We start from the raw sequence: 20674 nt of genomic DNA on the forward strand, positions 1-20674 counted from the left end.
GAAACCTAATTTATCTCCCTGTATTTCTTGTAGTGTTGCCATTGATGCTGCAGCTACTGATATATTTGTTTTACATTGCTCACTTTCTGCGTTGCGGGTTGAAGAGGGGCATTTCTTCCCCAGCAACACTTCAGTCTCTAACTGACAGTTGACAAGACCTGACGCTTGACTTGACTTATGAAAGCACGTTTATAAGATTTTACCAAGGTTGGGATATTATTTGGATAAGAACTATTACACAACTTGATTTGGAATGTCCCATGTTGTCCTTAACAGTTTGGAGCAGGAAGCAAAGCAACTGGAGTGAAATTCAACTTCCTGTGCATTTCTAAATGAAAAGTGACAGACAAGGTGGAAATTGTCATAATGTTCCAGTACCAACCATAGGAAGGGGAAGATCATGAGTGACAGAAAAGATTTTACTTCCATTGTCAGTAACTGGGAAAATCTACAGTTCTGATGGGGTTGTCTAGAGGCAGCTGAATCAAAATAAAGCATTGTACATGATTTGGTGCAACTGTAGGTACAGGTGCAATTGGGACTGGATATATGGGAGTTGGGGTGAGGGAAGAGAGAAAGGAATTATTATCTCTTTAAGACATGTTTAAAACTAAGTTTTCGACATACGTTGCTGGCAAATGCATAGTTGCTATCCTTCCCCCACTGCCTAAGCAAAGGAATATAGTTAAGGGTACATTGTTTTTTTCTTTTAAAACTCCTAGGTAGTGGTAAAGAGAAACTGCAAATATTCTAAGGTACAGCATAAGACAAGTACCCAATGGTTATTTCATAAATGAGCATACACAGTGTTTAGAATACTTCAGATACTTCATAACAAAAAACCACTAAGAGATTGCCAAGGCTCAAGAAGGTACACTAAAACTTAAAGTAAGGGTATATAAGCAATGACCAAAATATTATTCTCTTCCTTGAAAGATATTCTAATATTGCAGTGCATTATATCCTACCAGTAACATATGCAGCTTTAAACATGACTATTAGTTAACAAGTTCTAGGATTGTTTAAAAGCCCTGATTATAAACAAAACTACTTTATTCTTTGGAAATTAAACTCATTACCACAGTCAGAATATTCCCAGGCAAATATTAAACCATCACATACACACTTCTTTACTATTCCATGTAGCCTCTCACTCACTAGTAATATTAAATACTTACAAATTAGGAATCTACTTCTCAGGGGCGCTAGACATCTCCTAGACAGAAGGTCATCTGTACATACTGGCCACTCAATGAGTTTAGTTGTTTAGTGTAACTGAATCTTCAAAAAAGTAAGAAAGTTTTAAACTCTTCTGTGATTCCACAACTGAAATGTTAGCTTTGATGGTGTTTTTTGATACCCAGGCTCTCTATGCAAATAGAGAAAGGAAAAACAGAAACTGGGTGATATTGCCTTTCAGGCCCCAGGGAAGCAGCAGAATTTTATTAGGATCATTTTCCCAAAATGTTCATTACAGACAAAATATTCTCCAGTTGAAAGTAATTGTCACTCTTTCCAATCTGTTAAGAATAGCAAGGCAAGCTAAATACCTGTTCTAACCTGTTTAACTTCGTAAGTACATGGCAGAATAGCCAATTGTTTTGCTACCACCATAAGGTAATTAATACCATTTGTCCAGGGTCAAACAGAATCATAAAATCATAGGATGGTTTGGATTGGAAGGGACCATTATAGATCACCTAGTCCAAGCGCCCTGCCATGGGCAGGAACATCTTTCACTAGATCAGGTGGCTCAAAGCCCTGTCCAACCTGAACTTGACACTTCCAGGGCATCCACAACTTCTCCATTGTTCGTGGAATAATCTGCCTCACCACCCTCATTGTAAAAAATTTCTTTATGTTCAATCCAAATCTACCCTCTTTTAGTTTAAAACCATTGCCCCTTGTCCTGTCACTATGGGCCTTGGTAAAAAATTTTTCTCTGTCTTTCTCAAAAGCCCCCTTTATATATCAACAAGTCACAATAAGGTCTTGCTGGAGCCTTCTCCAGGATGAACAACCCCAACTTTTTCAGCCTTGCTTCACAGAAGAGATGTTCCAGCCAAATAGTCCCACTCTTCTCCTAGACTTAACTCCTCCACACTATAGAGTACACCGCTTCTTATCCAGAAAAATGTCTATGTAGTATTATTCAGTCTCCTTTTAATTTCATATCCATCCCACTTTGCCTTTTGGTTTTGCTTCTTTTAAATTGACATACCTTAAATGAAACAAATTTTAAAGTATAATATTTACAGTGAGGAAATATTTGCAATTATCTGCAATAAACCAGGATAAAATAATATAAGTAGCACATTAACAAACATATGAAATATTGTAAATGTAAAAGCTAAAATTCCCGTTTCTGAAAATCATTATAGTTATCTTTTTTTTTTTTTTCTTTTTCTTTCCCCAGGATGGATAAGATGCTTCAGAATGATGAAGCTCTCCAGGTATTAGGCAGTTTTGTTTCAAGTGCATGACCGAGGATTCTATTAATGATCAGTTCTGACCCCTACACCTCCCTGTAGACTCCTAGAGATAATGAGAAGAGCAGGGAATTATTGACTGAATGTAATGTGGTTTCCTTGTGGATCCTCAGTTTCTGTGTTAAGCAAAATCAATCACTGCCAACTGAAAAGCATGTTAATCATAATGTATGAACAAATTATACCAACTAAGATTCTATAGAAAATTATATTGTTACAATGCCAGCGAAAGAAAAAAACTTTACTAAAAGTAAAAAAAGAATAAATACTTTGATCCATAACATAAATTGTCTGAACACTTTGACTTCAGTCACCTGAGCTCTAGCTATTCCAAATTTAGGAATTTTGGGTATCAAGATCAATGTCCTGGGATTTTTCATAGCACTTTGTGGACATAAAAGTAGCCAGGACTCAAATCCAGAGCATGAGACTCTTTTAATCACAGAATTCAGGTAAGCAAATTAAAGATTGCCATCCTAATTTTCTCAAGCAATTAAACCACTTCTCTCATACCACTTTTCCTCTCATCAGCTGTTTCTATTTTCTGGAGAAAATTGCTGTTTATTTTTGAGCTACAAATATATATTGGACAGAATTCTTGGAATCTATTGAACATTTAAATGTTCATCCCACTCTTCTCAGGTTAATAGACTTGTATTCTACAAAAAGCTTCAGTGTAACAAATTTTATTTTCAGATAGATACAATTCTTGTGAAAGAATGCAAACCATGGGTGCACATGTACACACACAGTTATCGAAGACTTTTTGCCATTTGCTTTAAAACAAGTTTAAATTAGCAAAGGTACTGGACAAAAATAAAGCATAATTGCTATCTTCCAGTCTCTCACAGGGTCCAGCTTAACAAACTGATGAGGCTTGACTGACACGCAGGGAAATTACTCCGGTGATAAACCAGATGCTATGTTGGATATAATACTTATCAAAGTAATGCAACTGAGGTCATTGCTATGGAATATGATCTCAAAAAAGGGACTAGAGAATGGTAGTTGTAAATAATAATAATATAACTAGATCTGCAGGAAAAGTACTGTCATAATATCACAAAACCTACATTCATGAATAAAAATTACATCACAACCAAACATACCAAATATACATTATGACTCTGTGGGTCTAGGAATGAAGCAATCAACACTAAACCAAGCTTGAAATCAGGGTGAATATTGATGCCATTTTTTTCAGATTACATTAGCAATCTGCCATACTTAAAGACTGCTAGAAAAAAAAAAAAAAAGAGTAAATCAGCACTCTCCCTCATAGGGAAACATTTCAAGAAAATGTCTGTTCTTCATGCTCTGCTCAGACCAACCCCTAAACACTTCATTTTCATTTTTAACAATTCCAGTTTTATCTATCTGACATCTACTGCCTTTCAATTCTTAGGAAAAGACCTTAACTGACGTAGCAGTGGAAATCAGAGTGGATTCTAGTAATCAACTCAGGACTTACTCTGAGAGCTACGTTGACAAGTGCAATCTCAGACTATGCTGGCGAGGTTTAAGAGCCCTTAAATTACTTGCTCTTTTTGCTGCAATAATTGACACTTGCATTTCAGACCGCCAGGAAATATACAGCATAACTGAATACATTCTAAGGCACTTCTCTCCATTAAACAATGAGCAAATGGCAGCCAGGTACAACATGACACATTTTAAGGTTGTAAAAATTACCAGCTTTGGTACTGAATCTTCAGAACACTCTCTTGCTAGAAGCTGTAACACAATTTTTAGGTAATGTTTTCTTGGGAGTAGGTTAGCAGGTCATGCTTACTATGCCTCCTGCCTTCACTTTGCATTAATTATTAAAGCTCTAAGGTCTAATTTTGCTACCTACACTTCAAAAATAGTCTCATTAAAATCAAGACTATATAAAGAATAAAACTAAAAGAACCAAACCTTTGGAAAGCAAACTGGCATGTAAAAAAACACTGCCCAATGAGATTTTTTTCTTTTTAATAGCAGAAATGAAATCTGAATAGCAATTACGTTCTTAACATCAACTATAATAAAAATAAGGAAAAGTTGCAAAAGCACACTCTATGTCCTATTTAAGAAAGCTCAGAGATGGATTTATTTGTTTGTTTGAAAAATGGCATTTATAAGAAAAAAGTGAATGGAAAGTCTGCCAGACAGAAGATTTCCATATGTGCAAATACCCTTCTTTACCGAAGGAAAAAAAATAGTTTGGTTGTTGCATTCCTAAACCAGCAGTAATGTGACTTAATATCAGAGCCAAAATTAGCTTTTCTCAGGCATAATTTTGTGTAGATTCCATGTCCTGTCCAGAAGAAATCATTTAGTAGCTGTGTTCGAAACACTTTATTCTAGAAATGAATACAAACAGTACAGAAAAATTAAGTGTGTGTTCTTTATGAACCTGGTAGATTCATGGATAGATACTTTTTAGTCAGTGGCCAATTTATCTGCCAGCTTTATTTGCAAGCAGAAAATCAGAGACAAGATAAGGTGCTTGTTTATTCTTTCCTATATAATTGTGCTTATGGTATGTAAAAGTATTTTTTTAACTTAATTCATTAATAAAACCTACAGATCAAAGATTTGGCTGGTGCCTTCTTTTTAATTTGGGAACTTGATATACAGTTCTAGGTATCATTAACCTTTTTGAGCTTTGATTACAAAACATCCCGAACAGTGTCCAGGAAAGCAAAGTAACATGTCCTACATGTCTTGCAGCTACCATTCTTAACAAAAGGCTCAAATTCCTAACTATAAATATTTCACAAACTAGTGAAGAACTGTGTTATTAGATCTTATTAGAACTATGTACAAAAGCTCTAAAAAATGAATAATACTTGGACACGTAAGTTAGCGGGAAGCTGTATTTTTCAATTTATGAACTTCCCAATGATTTTTCAAATGTGGAGTATTGCATAAAGAACCCTCTCTTATTGCACAATACCTAACAATAGGTCCTGTCATCCAGTTCTCTTTTCATAAAATGATGATTGAGCACATTTATAGCAAAAGCAGAATTGGAAATAGCCCTTCTTCGTGAAATAGATAAATTAATTAATAAATTAATAAAATATTTTTTACTAATAAATGACCTCAAACCTTCCCTACATTGAAACTAAGCTAATATAGCTATTAGAGGATGAGGTGTAGTCATGTCTTCTTACTGAAACGTACAGTCTAGCTATCTAAAGTCTCATCACCACAGATGTCTTAGGGCAAGGCAGAGAAACAGCGATTACCGAAGCGCGCTACATCTGATTTATCTTAGGCACTTAGGATGAGATAAATTACTCTGAGAAGGTGCCTTTTGCTCTCCATTGGGTATAAAGAAAACTGGAGTTACTAGGTTAGCCAACTAACTTTGGATACCCAAGTTACAGGAAATGAATCTCCCAAAGGCCAAAACTGACTGAGGAAGCATCGTGTTTAGTTCTCACCAGATGATGCAAAACTCCTATTTTACCTTAGAACTTGGCTGTTTTCAAATAGGAAACGTGGAATTTTTCAATAGCTAACAACTATTTTTGCTGAAGTTACAACTATAAATGACACAATAAAATAATTCCTTTCTTAAGCAATTAAGTCTTATGATCTTACAATAAAACAGAAGAGAGGAGAATTACTGGATATAGTATCACATTACGAAAGAGATGGCTACAAAACTGTCTTCCAGAGTACCAAAAACAGTGAAAGGAAATACAAAAATAGAATGTGCATGATGTTCTATATTTAGCTTTGTGGGTAAGCTCTAAAATCTCCGTTGAGCTCTCTTCTTTGATAATCACTGGTAAGACCAAATTCTGAGGCAACAGTAGGGTGTTCTTAGCAATATTTTTATTTGAGGACTCAAACCAGTGAGTATTCAAAGGCAATCTGGGAATTTATTATAGCTCTATACATAAGCATCTTCTTTTTACTTTTTTTTTAACTGAGCCTAGATCAAAACATACCATTTGCATCAACTATTTTCAATATGTCTCCGATTTTACTTTTAATATGAATGCTTGCTAATAGCCTTGCACTGGCAGACCTATATTGAAGATTGTCCCATTGTTAATGTCTTACTTAGCTGTAACACAGAAGTTCATTTGTCTCAAAAAATTATTTCGGAGTGAAATATTTTCATACCTCCCCATATGTCAGCAGTTTTCCAGCTGCATGCTATCACTGCATCTGCAGTGAATCATACAGAATCATCTCTTTAAGGAGAGAACGAATGCTGGACATGTGAGGTATTTTCAGATACTATATTCCAACTATAGTATCAGTATTTTCTTCAGCAAGGTTAGCTACCACACAGGAGCAGTCACATTAGCTTCCCAGCAGCGCAAAACCTTTGAGGCTCTTTTGCAGTGTTTTTTTTAATGTTATAAGGAATAAAAAGTAGGGGAAAAAAGAATGCCATTTCACTGCTGATCCTATCACCACATGCAAAATATAACAGCACCATGCCCTTAACATTCAACTGCATATTTCTTCTATAGAGCTTTTAGTTTTTTATTAGACACTACCATTTTACACCACTGTTGTATTGGCAGAAACTGATTGAATAGATCTTTGCTTCTTACCATCAACACAGGCTGGCCTTGCTCTTGTTGTACCGGCAATCTGTCCTTTTTTACATGCACAGCGAGCTGTTTGTCGGGCTATAGTCCTTCGGGGCTGACTGCTATCTCTGTCCAAAGTAACAATCTCACATGTACCTGCAGCCAGTTGACCTGGAAAAAGAACCAGCAACAGGTACCAGAGTCACTGAGTGCACTACAGGCAATCCATTACAGCCGAATAGAGCCATGGCCCTATGTCACAGCAGACACTCCACAACAAATGGGCAGCCAGCTGATGGATATAATAAAACTGAGATGACATACAATTTTTCTTTGTGGTGGACATATGAAAACCCTGCAAACTGGTTCTGTCAGAAAATGATTATTGTTCCATAAAAGCCAGAGAGCTGAGGTCACAAAGGCTACTTTTACTTATGTTGGCTAAGTAAAGGAACAATCTGCTTTTACAGCAATGAAATTTAAATGGTGTGCTCTTTATGTACTTTCAGAAAAGAAATGATGAAGTCTATGGAAAACAAAAAACATCCCCACGTGTCCATGAATATAATGAAGCCGTAACTGCTTTGCACGTTGTTTTTGAAAGAAAAAAGTCTTCCAAAGTATGCCCATGTTTGACTGGGTTGTCAGTTTGGCTCTTGCTTCATCTAAACTGAACGGTAACTCATTCTCTACCTGACTCGTGTTTGAAGTAGCTGGTCTTTTTTCTTTTACTAAATTTACTATGTAACCATTCTGAAAATGATAGTAAAATGACACTGCCCTGTTAACTGAGTAACATTATTTTCTTTTTATTGACTTCTCCAATATATGTAGCTTTTCCTGAATACTAAGGAAATCCACACCACTTAATTCTGAATTTGGACCATGCTATGAGAGGCAAAACAAAAAGTTGCAAAAAATTATTTTATGAAGAATATTACTCTGAAGTAAATGTTATACATTTAAAATGATGCACTTCCTCTCGTACACCCAATAGTAGGCTACTAGTATAGCAAAAACCTAACTTTTACAAGCAGGAAAGATACATTATTGAATTTCAATGTGTAGTAAGACTGAAAAAAATCCTAGTTATCACTTTGTATTACACACAATTTCTGGATTCTATTGTACAGTAGTAAATATAATATCTATTGGATTTTGTCTTTTTAGGCAATCAATTATAAAACTTCAAATGAACATGTGCAAAAATATCTCTGCAAATCACAAGCTTACTAGATTTTGTTTTCACAAAAAATAAGACTGTAAAAAATACAATATTGTATCTGTAAGAAGGTTATGCAGTTTAAATAATATTAACGGTACATCATTTTTATGCTGTGGAAATACTGAAAAAGAAAAATGAGACAAAAGTGAGAAATTTTAAATTTATATTAACATTAAAATTAAAAATAAAACAAAACAAAAACAAAAAAAACCCACAACAAAACCTGAAACATATATGATTGGCATTTAAGTCAAAAAGTGTAATGATATTTCTGTATACTGTACTTTTCCATTCAGAATACAAGTTTACCCAGTATATTCTTCTCAGAACCAGCTTATGATGCTTCCTATTGTGTGGATACTGTATTCTGACTGAAACTGTCAGAATGGCAAAATATTGTAGGCTGTCAAAAGCATTGTGACTGGTTCACTGCTAAAGCAACTAAATTGTATGTTGCTGTGACTTCTACACTGCAGTGAATTACAACACGGTAAAACTGAGGATCTCGAAGATGAATACGGAACAAGGTACTCTACAAATTCATGCAAATATATAAAATATATTTAAGTAATACACATTAGGCATTTATAAATACAGATATACTCACAATAGTGAACACTGTCACAATAGTGTTTAATGGCTGCCGGCAACTAGACTTGTGAGCTACCATCAATCCCGGGTTTCTACTCTTTTCCACCCACTTTGTTGATAAAAAACGTCTTAGGATAAACATACTGATGAGAGGATTTTTACCTATTATATGCTGGGTTTTTTTCTTTTGTTTTCTCAAAAAATCTTGGGTTAGAAAACAAAGGTTTAGTAAGAAATATAGTGGCACATGATTTTCCAGACAGGGACGTGGGAAATCCAGCTACACTGAAACATCCTGAACCAAAAAAAAAAAACATTCTTTTTCTCCCCATCGCTAATATATTTCATTCTGGGTTGCAGGAGATGTATTGCTCCCAAGGAATACATCTGTCTTAGCAGATCATGTAAAAAAGACATAATTAGAGGTGTATTGTATTTAGATCTTGACCCCTCAGGCTTCTTTGAACATCATGATTATAGTCCTGCATTGAGAATAGAAATTGAATGGAAACCAAAGAAAAAGTGGAAGCATAAATGTGATATGTGTAAGTGTTCCTAAGAGTATGGGTTGCCATATCCTCCACTATCTCTAATATACTATTGTTACTTTCATTAAAAGATAAGGTAAATCATATAATGTAGATGCATCATTATAAAAAAAACCATTTCAGAGGACAGGAACCAGTTTTACAGCACAGTGAAGGTGAATAAGGACTACGCTCAGAGAAAAAGCAAAATGAGGCTTTATGTCATGATAATTTGTCAAAACAAAAAACTTTCCAGGGAATGCAAGCAGTGACTATTGACAAGAAAGCCTTTAGATAATCTTTTCTGCTTTGGACCGTCCCACTTTGTTCTGCATAGGTTCATTTTGGGCCAGCTGGATTATTTGTTTTTAGGACTGTTTTCTGCTGTTTATTTTGTTTAGAGATGATAATTTCTTCCAGGCATAGTGACCTCATTTTTCTGATGAACTTCAAAAACTGGGATACCTGAATGATAGCCAAAGCTTTTCCCACATATATGGCATAAATACCTCCTGGTCATTGTGTTATGGGCTGCAAAGATTGCAGGTATATTGAGCACTGGAACATAGTGTACATCGACAGTTACTTGGCTTTAGATGGCTGTAAAGCATGAAAAGTATTAGTTAAGGTTATGGAGGCCCATCTCCAGAGGGAGAGTAATTCTGTTGTAAAGCATGTCCTCTCTGTCTACGATTAAGTAAAGGGCAAGTCTACAGGCGTACCTTACTTAGATGACATATATGCTACTTTTGCTTTTTAACAATTTAATCTAGAAAAGTAAGGTGCAAAATGATGGAACAAAAGGAATATACTTCTTGTAAGTTCCAAGTTTCAAGGATTAGGATACCTTTCATTTTCAGGGAAGCTGACATAGTGACTTCTTTCAAATACAATAATGAAAAAAGGCCATTCGACTGTGAGCCTCTGAACAGCCTCCACTCCTAAGCAAAGAGAAGAAATCTCAAGGCAGCAACGGGTGGAGTTTCACTGGAGTTTTTCCAGCTGAGAGTTTAAGAGCCACGGCCTACGGAACAGTCATAAAGAAACCATAGTTTCAGTAGATCGTATTTATGTACTTGCAGTAACACAAAGCAATTCACCACCTTTGAACGTGAATGAAACAATTCGGGGGGAGGGAGGGGGCGGGGGGGGGTGGCAAGAGACCTCTGATTCATTCTAGCCTTGTCTGAAAGTTTTTCTTCCAAGCAAAAAAAGAGAAATATTTTATTAGTATTTTTTATTATTAAAAGTGTAAAGATTGTTCCAGAGTTACCATCATCCAAGTAAATGAGTATTTGTTGCTGTTATTATTTTAATATTATTTTTATATAAATATTTTATATTTTATAAATATTTATAAGTTTATTTTAGTAATTAAGACCTCACTGGAAGATATTTGACTTTGTGTTGCCACTGTCTGGTTACTAAACAGAGAAAAGGTTCAGGCTCTTTAATGCTCTTCTATGATGATGTACTGCATTCTTAAATTGCCAACTGATATGTGTCCCTCTCTCTCCTACCACAAGCACATGCTTCTATATGGAATTCTTTCAGGAAAAAGGAAAACTACAGGGTTCTGAATTAAAAATGTAAGTTAGATTAAACCAAAACCAAAAAACCCCACAACGTTAAAATTCCAAATGTAACAGGATTAGGCTTTTGGCTTCTAGCTTGCACCCATGGACTTGTTTACAGTAATTGCTGTGGTCAGCACATATTTTGCTTTTTTCTGAATGAAGACCCATTGTGATCAGTTCTGAAACTGCTCTCTGTGAGACTTTCATGGTATTCTGCAGGAATCAGTGAGTTTAGGTACATATATTTAGCAAATGGTGCAGGAAATATCTCACAGTTAAACTAATATATTTTTAAAAGTTCTTTAGTACTTACGTTCTTGAAGGAGAGTTTTTTTATTGACAAGTTGAAAAGTAAATGGCATTTTTTACATGTGTGTACTAAAGGCCCTCTCTCAACTATATGCCATTGCTGAAAGAGTAAAGCTTTTGAAAGATCTATATTGTCTGTCATAGGTAAAACCCTCAAATAGTAAATATTTAAATACTACATGAAGGGTACCTGGGATAATATTTTAATTTTTTTTTGTTGAGGAAAATATTTCTGTTCTCTAGTAGAAAATAAAATCTGGCTAATGCACATTGATTACAGCAAGCAAGTTATAGATACTATGAATTTTAAATTTATGCATGCTGAAAAGCCGAAGACTTTCCCTCAAATTCATTTAAAGATATAAAATCAGATTATGAACTTGTGGTATTTGAGGGTACAATGAAAATAAAACTTGATTTGAATATATGGGTCTTTCCAGGGTTTTAGATTTCATGCTCATCCAGAAAATCTACTTCTCAATTGTACATGCAGGCTTATATTATATTTTCAGTGAACAATTTTTCCATGCATCACCAATCTGATGCCTAGCAACACAAGCTCTTTTAGTTCAAAATGCAAAAACTTAGATGTTATTAAAAATCTTGGCTAGATGCAGATACTCTTTTGTCAGTGAACACAATGCAGGAGTTGTTTCAAAATCAGATCATAGGAATATATTCAGCAGTTTTCTATTACAATATTGAAGTCTTTCTGACAACAGAGCCATGCCAACTCCTGAGTAGAGCTGAATATCAACAATCCTTACTGAAATTAGGGGGAACCTAAGTACTTAGTGTCGCTCATGATTTACAGTTTGACACTAACTTGAATAACAAATATTTAAAGTATTTCAATTACAAAAGTAAAAGGCATATATTTAAGTGGAATTTGAATTTTTTTTATGCTATATATCCTTCCTCAAAGAAAATGTCCTGAAAGATCTCTTTAGCTGAACATTGTCCAATTTCAGAGAGTCCTATTTCCTTTTTTTTTTTCCTTTCCAGTTTTAGTTCAGAATGAGAGAGATTACGGCAAGGAATCGGTTTGCCCCAAAGAACCACACTCACTTTTAATCTACAATAGCAAAATTTGTGGAAATCAACTAGTATAAAATAAAAAAGACCAACTCCAACAAAGCTTCTGAAAAAACATATTTAATCTAAAGTAACAGACCAGAATTGGCTGAGCTTCTGTAACTCGGTATGGGGAAAAAACTGTTCAAATGAATCAGCACAAATTCAGAATAACTATCAAATAAGAACATTGTTTCAATCTTAATTTATACAGTACAAGGGCATTTCAATTTTTCAGTAGAATATATTCTTGGAAACACACTATTTCCCTTTTCTGTTGCTAAAGTCACCGACATTGAAACCATTTGTTTCCAAGATGCATTGTGCATCCTTTAGGACCTTGTATCCTTCTATTGAAACAAACATTGTGGCTGTTTAAGTAACAGACTACTCAAAGCAATTCTTCATGCTAGAACAGTTAGACGACGTGTTTAAAATAGTCTTTACCAGTTTTTCTTGAGGGTATGATTTTGCTGTCAGTAGAAGAAGACAGGACAATGTCACTGTCTGAAACAAAACGTGACTAATTTGGATAATCCCAATTTACTGGTGTAACCCATAGGTGCCCAGTAAACTGAAAAGCAGCAGACCAAATTTTTTCAAAACTTCCCATAGATTTACTTCATTACAGGTTCATAGATATATTTGGCTGGAGCCAGCCTTACCATGTGACCTCTGTAGCTTCCCAATCTTAAAAGGAGTGATTCTGGATTTTAGTGGTGCAAAAGAAGAGAATTTGTCCTCAAATATAAGGGTTTAGTGCTCATTTTATGAAGAAAACTTACTGTGGAACCTAGTTAAGTAAAACTTATGAACAACATGAGAAAAATACAATGAATGCCTTTTAAGAGTCAGTTTAAGTATTTTCAGAGTTCCACTGTAACAAAACAGTGCATTATGTCCCCTTAGTAATGACTAATCTTATTGCAATTTTCAGACTACCACTTAGCCATCTCAAGCACATAAACGGCACAGACATTAGGAGGTTAGGAAAATAGCTTTCAGCCCTTCCATTCTGGAATAAGCAGTAAATTTTAATTAAGATAGATCCTACTCTTCTAAATAGTTGTACAGGAAAGAAAATAAGACTCTGGAGATTCAAGATACATTCAGGACCCATTCTGAGACTTCTTTTTTTTGTCAGATAAGACTAATGCCCTAACTTATTGCACCTGATACTGTTATTTTACGTAATTGCTTAATATGTTGTTGTATAATGATGAACCATTTCCCCTATACCTTACCAATAAAACATAACAGAAACACAAACAAATGTAAAACCAAAGCTCAGTAACAACAAACTTGAAGTTTTAAGTTTCTGAAGGCAATTTTCAAACATAATTGGTACAAAGGGGGATTCCAGACCAGACCAAAAGCTTGAAAAATCAAGCTAAGGCTGTATAATAAATGCAACTACCTAAAAATGCAAGTCATTTATATATATGAACCTACTTCTAAATAAATTTTGCTATGTGATACACTACTTTAAAAAGTAATTCATACTCATCCCATGGTTTTAGGGCACGGTAGTGTCATGTCTCAAATTCCTTTACAGTGTCAGGTCAAAACTGACACATTTATATGCTGCATTTTACAAAAAAGAAAGAAAAAAGAAAATCATGGCTGAAGTACAGTACTGAGAGAGAAGTCTATGTCAGGGCCATGAGGCTACAATAGGCATCACTGTCCCTGCCCAGCACACACTGCCCATGGCCCAGGGCCCCATTCCAGACCCGCAGGGTATCAGCTCCCCCCGCAGCAATGCCACGGCAGGGCTGGTCTCCAGCTCCCCACAGCCCTGCCCTGCCCGGGCGTGGGCCCTGCTCAGTCAGGCCCACCCATGGGCCCACGGCCCTGCCTGGCCTTGTGCTGGCCCAGGGGGGTGACTGGTGCCTGGTGCTGGGGCTGCCCTGGTGCCCCCCGGCCGCCAGACCCTGCCCTGCCTGGTACCCTGGGAAGGATTTCACTGATTCCAGCCTGGAGACTGGAAACCCATCGAGTTGTAGCACCAGAAGAGCCAGTGACCCTTGCACCCCTCATTTCAGTGACAGAGATCACAGCTTCTGTCTTTGAGAAATGTCTTTAATGCATATTTACATAAAAATCTACAAAAGGAATCCCACCAATGTTGTTTTCTTGAATATTATAGAAATATTCCCCCTAGCATAGTAATTTCTGGGGGTTTGTATCAAGTTTCCATGTCTCTTTTTGGATAGTGACCTAAAAACAGACCTTCCAAATAAGGAAAACTTGTAACTGATGCTACCAAAAGTAAGTAGAAATGAGAAGGTGTTTGAGTCTTTTCTCTTTAAGTAAATTCTGCCACTGTGTAAGTCAGTGTGAATTGCAAATCTCAGCTACACAGAGCTCCTCCAAGAAGGACCTATAGGTCTGAGGGCCTCCTGTTCACTCTTCTTAATGCAGGTTAGTTAATTGCTTCTGGATACCTCTGTTAGTTACAAAAAGGAAATAACTGCATGAATTCAGGATTAAACAAAGCTATGCTTATTTGCTGAATTTGGGAAGTGGCTGTCACTCTATTACTTTCCCAAAAATATATAAAACTGTTAAAAAAAAGAAAAAAGAAGAAAACCACCCTTCCATGTCTTTACCAACCTCTACATGTAAAATAAACCTAGTCTGTTTATAAAACAGGATAGCCACCGGGGGAAAAATGTTATTGGAGGGATGCTGATATTTCTCTTGAGAAAGACAGGAATAAAAAGCACAGGTTTGTCTAAAAAGCTACTGACATTTGTTGGAGCCAGAAGCTGTATGTCAGGAAGGAACAAGTCTGTTGTGTTAGCAAAATATGTCACTGCAGGGAGCATGAAATCAGTTTGAAGAAACATGCAGATAAAGCCATATTTCAGAAGATATAATGTAGCAGCACAGGTAAACAGTGCTTTTAACTTCTCTGCTTCTCCTTTTTACAATCAAACTATTTGCTGTTCTAGAATGACTGAAAACTATTTACATATGTAACACAGACTTTAAAAAGTCATCATACAAGTGCCCTTCCTACTGGTATCAAGACCTGCACTGCAAGATCCTGGGTTCAACAGCAGATCTGGGGTAAAATTAAGTCCAGTAGGGGTCACGTGAGAAAGGAGAATCAATATGCTGAAATTTTGTTTTGTTAGAACATGTCAATCTGTCTTAGTCCTTAAACTGTAGGAATAATAACCCCAAACTTCTAATTACCACCCACCAGGAAGTAAGTTCTATCCTATGCAACAAGAACTGCATCATTACTTCATGCCTGTGGCAGGTTTGAAAACCTGGAGGCCGAAGTATGCAGCTGAAAACAACCGCTACCTAACAATATCTAGCCTTGTTAACATGCCATATGCTAACTCATACCTATGAAGGAATAAAAAATTCAAATGATGGAAATTTTCTGTCACTTTTGTAGAACAAATGTGATCAAACTAGATTATCCACGGTACTCTTAGCAGATCTAAATAATTTCTTTAAAATAAGCCTGTTTATTTTGACTACTGCCTGTAACACTACTCTTCCCTTTTTGCCAAAGCTTATGACATAAAAATCCATTTTCTTTCTGGTGATGGCACTGTGATGCAGTTGGTTTTGTGGTAATCTAGATGGTAGGTTTACCATGAAATCACTAGAAAACAGAGAAAGTATTCTAGTAGATTGTGTCATTTTTTTCACCTTTTTTTTTCATGGAAAGAGTCCATAAACATTTTCCATACAAAATATAGTCTCTCAAGACTTTGTACTCTGTAGCACTGCACTTACTGAGAACATATAGGTACAACACCTCGCACATAACCACAGGGAAATATAAACTTCTCTTAGTAACACTGCAAAAGCAAGCATTGAAAAACAGAGGCACTGAAGTAGCATGGTACCCATATCCAAGAAAGAAACAAATTTCAACGATTTTAAATGTCTTACTACACCTGAGAAGAAATAATCCCACTGAATAATATATGATGTTAATTAGAAGTATTATGGACAAACCCAAATCAGGGTTTGATGCTGAGAATCTGGGGTAGAGAAAGGATCCTCAGGCCCAAAGCTTCAACAGGCAGAACTTGCACCTCCTGAAGTGCCTCTCTCTGTGACTGTAAAGGAAGCTTTTGGTGCATAGGTTCAATTAATCTGGGTGCTAGCACAAACTCTGAAATCAAGCACATCATCAGAACCAGAACAGAATAGCATGTATCTGCTGCATCTGCTGTTTCTTCTTGCTTAGCTCTCAGAGTTTCATTACTGAGAACACAAGAACAGTGTAACACTCCTTAGCAGTAGCTGCCTCTCCATGTTTACTGCATGGAGCAATGAAGTTCCTCATTTAGGCGCTGTGCTGAGCGCATGGCTAGATTTAGCACACAAGCCCCAGTACTGCAGGTACATTACCAGGTTTTCAGACAATTACATTGTCTTAAAAGTTAAAAAATACTGAGGTAGCATGCTAAATAAATATTTTTTTTCTCTTAGACTAATACCAAACTTCAGCACCAAGCAGAGGAAGCGAACTTGACAGGCTCCTTAACTGATGAATTTGAGTGATGGCTTTCATTTTAAAGGTTTGTCTGGGAACAGTGCTTTACGCAAGTGTGACAGAGAAGCATGAGTATGCTGGCTATTATTCTCAGCTGTTCTACAGACTTGGAGGAGTGATTTTCTATCTGGGCCAGCTTCATTGCTGCACTTTCCAATTTTATCCGTTTTGCTCAAAATGACTTATGAAACAGGTGCATGCTGAAACTAAAAGTTTTCATGGATGAAATCCATGATTTTTATATCCTCATTTCTAGTCTTCCAAGAAGATAACCATTTATGGGATAAGATTCTCTTCTGCACAACTCAGATGAGGGTAACAGCAAAAGAAGTTTTCGGTTGCTCACATATATCCAAGGCTGCCCAAAGAAAAGTGCAGTGAACAAGGACTACAGTCATCCCACACACCTTTACAAATCAGTAAAGGGTTCAAGATTAGAGACATACACAATACCTCTTCCTGTGACTCATTTATCAGGAACAATGTCTTCCGTTTACACAACTAAGTGTTCAATCACTGTACACTCACAACATCCGTTATTTCACCTCTACACCATATAGAGGGGCTTACGCTCCAAGAAGATACATTTCACGTATGTTCACACCAGATACAGAATTAATCTCTAGATACTGAAAAGCTGGAGACATTTTAAGTGTAAAAATCCATTCTGTGCTAGACTTAGCAGCTGTAAAATAGACACAAACAAAACTATTGACAGAAGTGAAACTTCAGGGTATGTGTTCATACCATAGAAGGCAATGTTAAAAAGTCTTTACACTGATAACCTTTTAAAAAACTTTAATTTAACCTTTATTATTATTATTATTCCCTCTAAAACAAGGTCCATCTTTTTATGCACTGCTTATCAGTTTTACTAGCTAATAAAAAGTTAAACTATGCTATCAATTTCCCTAATAAATAATACCTCCTCAGATTAAGTTCCTTAATAAAAAGAAACAAAAATGAGGCCTGTCACTTCTTTACTTAGCAATTTGATGAACTAATTTTACTGTTACTCATGGTGTACCATCCTGAAATATGCTTCCTAAGACATAGACTATAGTTAACAGTTTTCTAAATGCAAAAATATGTGCTTAGATAAACACATTCACATACAGGCATGCACATATACTTCACAGAAGGATGTGTTGTAGTATATCATCTTGAAGTTGAAGATGATCTGGAACGTATTGCTTCTTATATTGAAATAAGATATAAGCAATTTGCCAAGATCCTTCACATTAGCTATTATACTAATACCGCAGAGTGAATCAGTAAGTCTCCTCTTTATGATACCATAGTCAATGATTGCAATATTTTTACTTGACAATATACAATTTTTAGTCTAACCCAGAGAAAAATTTCAGAGTAGAAACTACCTGTGTAAGGAGAATTCCCACTGATTTCTAAGGGAATTACATATGCAAAAAAAGAGTCAGGTCCAAGTCTGGCAGTGGCTATGCTTTTCATTTTGTTCTCAACAAGAAATCTCTTCTACCTGCTTGCTAGAACTTTAACACCACAGTATTGACTGTATTAAGTATTTCAGCATTCTGACTGTGTCTGGTGGATGACACTAAATTATCCTTTCAGACTGGGGCTTAAGTGTATCATAAACCATCGTAAACTATATTCCATCATTCATCAGCTAAGTCTTTAAGAAGGAAAACCAAGAGGACGTGAGATTGGATCAGCTACATGGGTCACACTGAAGCAGCACTGACCAGAAGTTCTCTGGTACAGAGGACAACATGAAAGCTGTCAAGTTAAAGAGCACTGAGCGTAACTAAGTGCTGCTCCTCATCCAGAGGAAATGCTGAAGGAGAAGCATTAACATTATGGAGAAGCATTAACATTTTCTGCCTTCGTTTTGGTGTTAATACTGGAGTTGTTTAGGTCAGTGATACTGATACAGTGTTTCTGCAGTAATGGTACGTAGGCAGGAGAAAGTATAAAATTCATGGACAGGAGAATGATCCCACAGGGATGAGTAAAGAAGCAGCAAGGAGAGATTTATTGAATGAATGTTTGCACTCACCGGATATAATAAAACTTGAATGATATCAAGCAATTCATGTACATATGTGAGATATACATAGTCATGTTGACCACTTACAGCCTGCCCTTCTTATTTTAATTTTCCCACTGGCAATATAACAGTTTGAATGAAAACTGAGGATAAGCTGATAGGAATCAGAACAGAAAAGCTGGCAACAAATATTTCATTAAAAAAGGGTTTCTGAAAGGCCATATAACCTTTTGTCTAAATGCTTTAAATCCAAAATGTATTAGGTTCAAACCAAATAAAGTTATTTTAATTAGGTATAGGTAATCTGAATTTATACAGCCACTGGTAAAGGGAGAGTCATTACAACACTAAGACAAATCCAATCATTCAGACCAAAGACTGGGTAGGGTATCTGTAGACAAAATAGGCCTGCACAAGTGTGTATTACCTAAGAGGCAACTAAGGGTAGTGAACTGAATGATTAATCACACCTATAAGTACACATCACATTATTTGTGTCTATATGTCGATGCACACATGCATGTATTTTGGTCTCGTGCTAGGAGGGTAACAGCAGAGGGAGAGAGTCATTTTGCAGGAAAGAAGAGAACATGACTTGACCTCACTGCAAGAGAAACATGACCCTGGTTCCGTACAGAAAGCAGGGGTTGTGTTGTTATTATTAAAAGGAAGGAATGCTTTAGTTAATAATTACACAATCTTGGTTTAAAACAGGAATGACAATCAAAAGACTAGGATTCAGTTTCTGATGTTGCCATATATCTTTTGTACTGGCTAACCATTTTGCTGTTGTTAACAGGAGGATACAGCACTATTTTCTGTGAAACCACACCACCATCAAACTCACAGCAGCCCAGAGCTGAAGCCATGAGAATTGTTGTATTAATCAAAATTCAGTTTTTCTAATCTGCTGAAACATAATGAATTAAAAACCTAAAATCCTTCACTAGTCTTAAGTGAAAACAGTTGTACATCTTCTGTACAGCTTGAATCTTTGCACTATGACTAATCCTGCTCCCAGTAAAATCAATGGAAGTTTTACCACTAACTTCACAGACAGCAAATTCAACAGAATAATGAGAAAGTCTCCATGCTTTCAGCACCAGCCCTTCAGCAAATTTGTGCTGCATCTTAAATAACTGCGATTCTGACCAAGGACATTTGTCAAATGAATTCTTATCCAAGTGAAAGCTCTATTTTAAGAACCTTTCACTTTGTATGACTTTGTATGTACCACAAGTCATGGCAGCAGCTCTGAGGTGCTCTGGGATCAGGAAGCAGAGAAAGATGCAAAGCCAAAGGCACACTCTTGCCACGTCGTTCTCAGCTATGCACTCTATGACAACTCTATGGTCTCTGTGTCTTGTCGGGATTAGATGAGTCTCCAGCCTAAATCACTCTATGATTAAATGATTCAATGTACCAGTACACACTAGTGTACACTACACGTATACACTAGGACACACTGTGTCTATACTCTCGTATATATCGCTGCTTGCTTATGGCTTTGATGCTTTAGTCTTTAAAATACGTGAATTTGGTTCACCACTTCTAGTCCAGCAATTTCAGGTAAACAGTTTCTCTTTTCTGCTGCTTCCCTGTATCATATATTAATAACAATTTGCCATAACAGAACTGCTCTGTTGATATGAGATAAGCTTATTCCAATACCATTCCATTTAATACCTGAATTCTGATATCTTCAATCAAACAAAGCTGATCACTGCAGGAAAAGCAAATTCAGCAAAAGGTCCAAAGACCTTAATAAGGTAAAGTGT

General features: G+C 36.2%; 1 protein-coding gene across 3 annotated transcripts in view; it reads right to left on the reverse strand.

Annotated features, from left to right (window-relative positions):
- TAFA5 (TAFA chemokine like family member 5) overlaps positions 1 to 20674 on the reverse strand; it is a 427968-nt gene that overhangs the window by 185668 nt on the left and 221626 nt on the right. For all 3 annotated transcript variants that reach the window (XR_012658628.1, XM_075081284.1, XM_075081285.1), the window contains exon 2: positions 7055 to 7204. Coding sequence is in view for 2 of the 3 variants with exons in the window: in XM_075081284.1 (XP_074937385.1) it covers positions 7055 to 7204 (150 nt within the window). In the remaining variant the exon portion in view is untranslated. The remainder of the gene's footprint in view (positions 1 to 7054; positions 7205 to 20674) is intronic.

The sequence above is a fragment of the Phalacrocorax aristotelis genome, chromosome 1 (genome assembly GCF_949628215.1).
Source record: "Phalacrocorax aristotelis chromosome 1, bGulAri2.1, whole genome shotgun sequence".
NCBI lineage: Eukaryota > Metazoa > Chordata > Aves > Suliformes > Phalacrocoracidae > Phalacrocorax > Phalacrocorax aristotelis.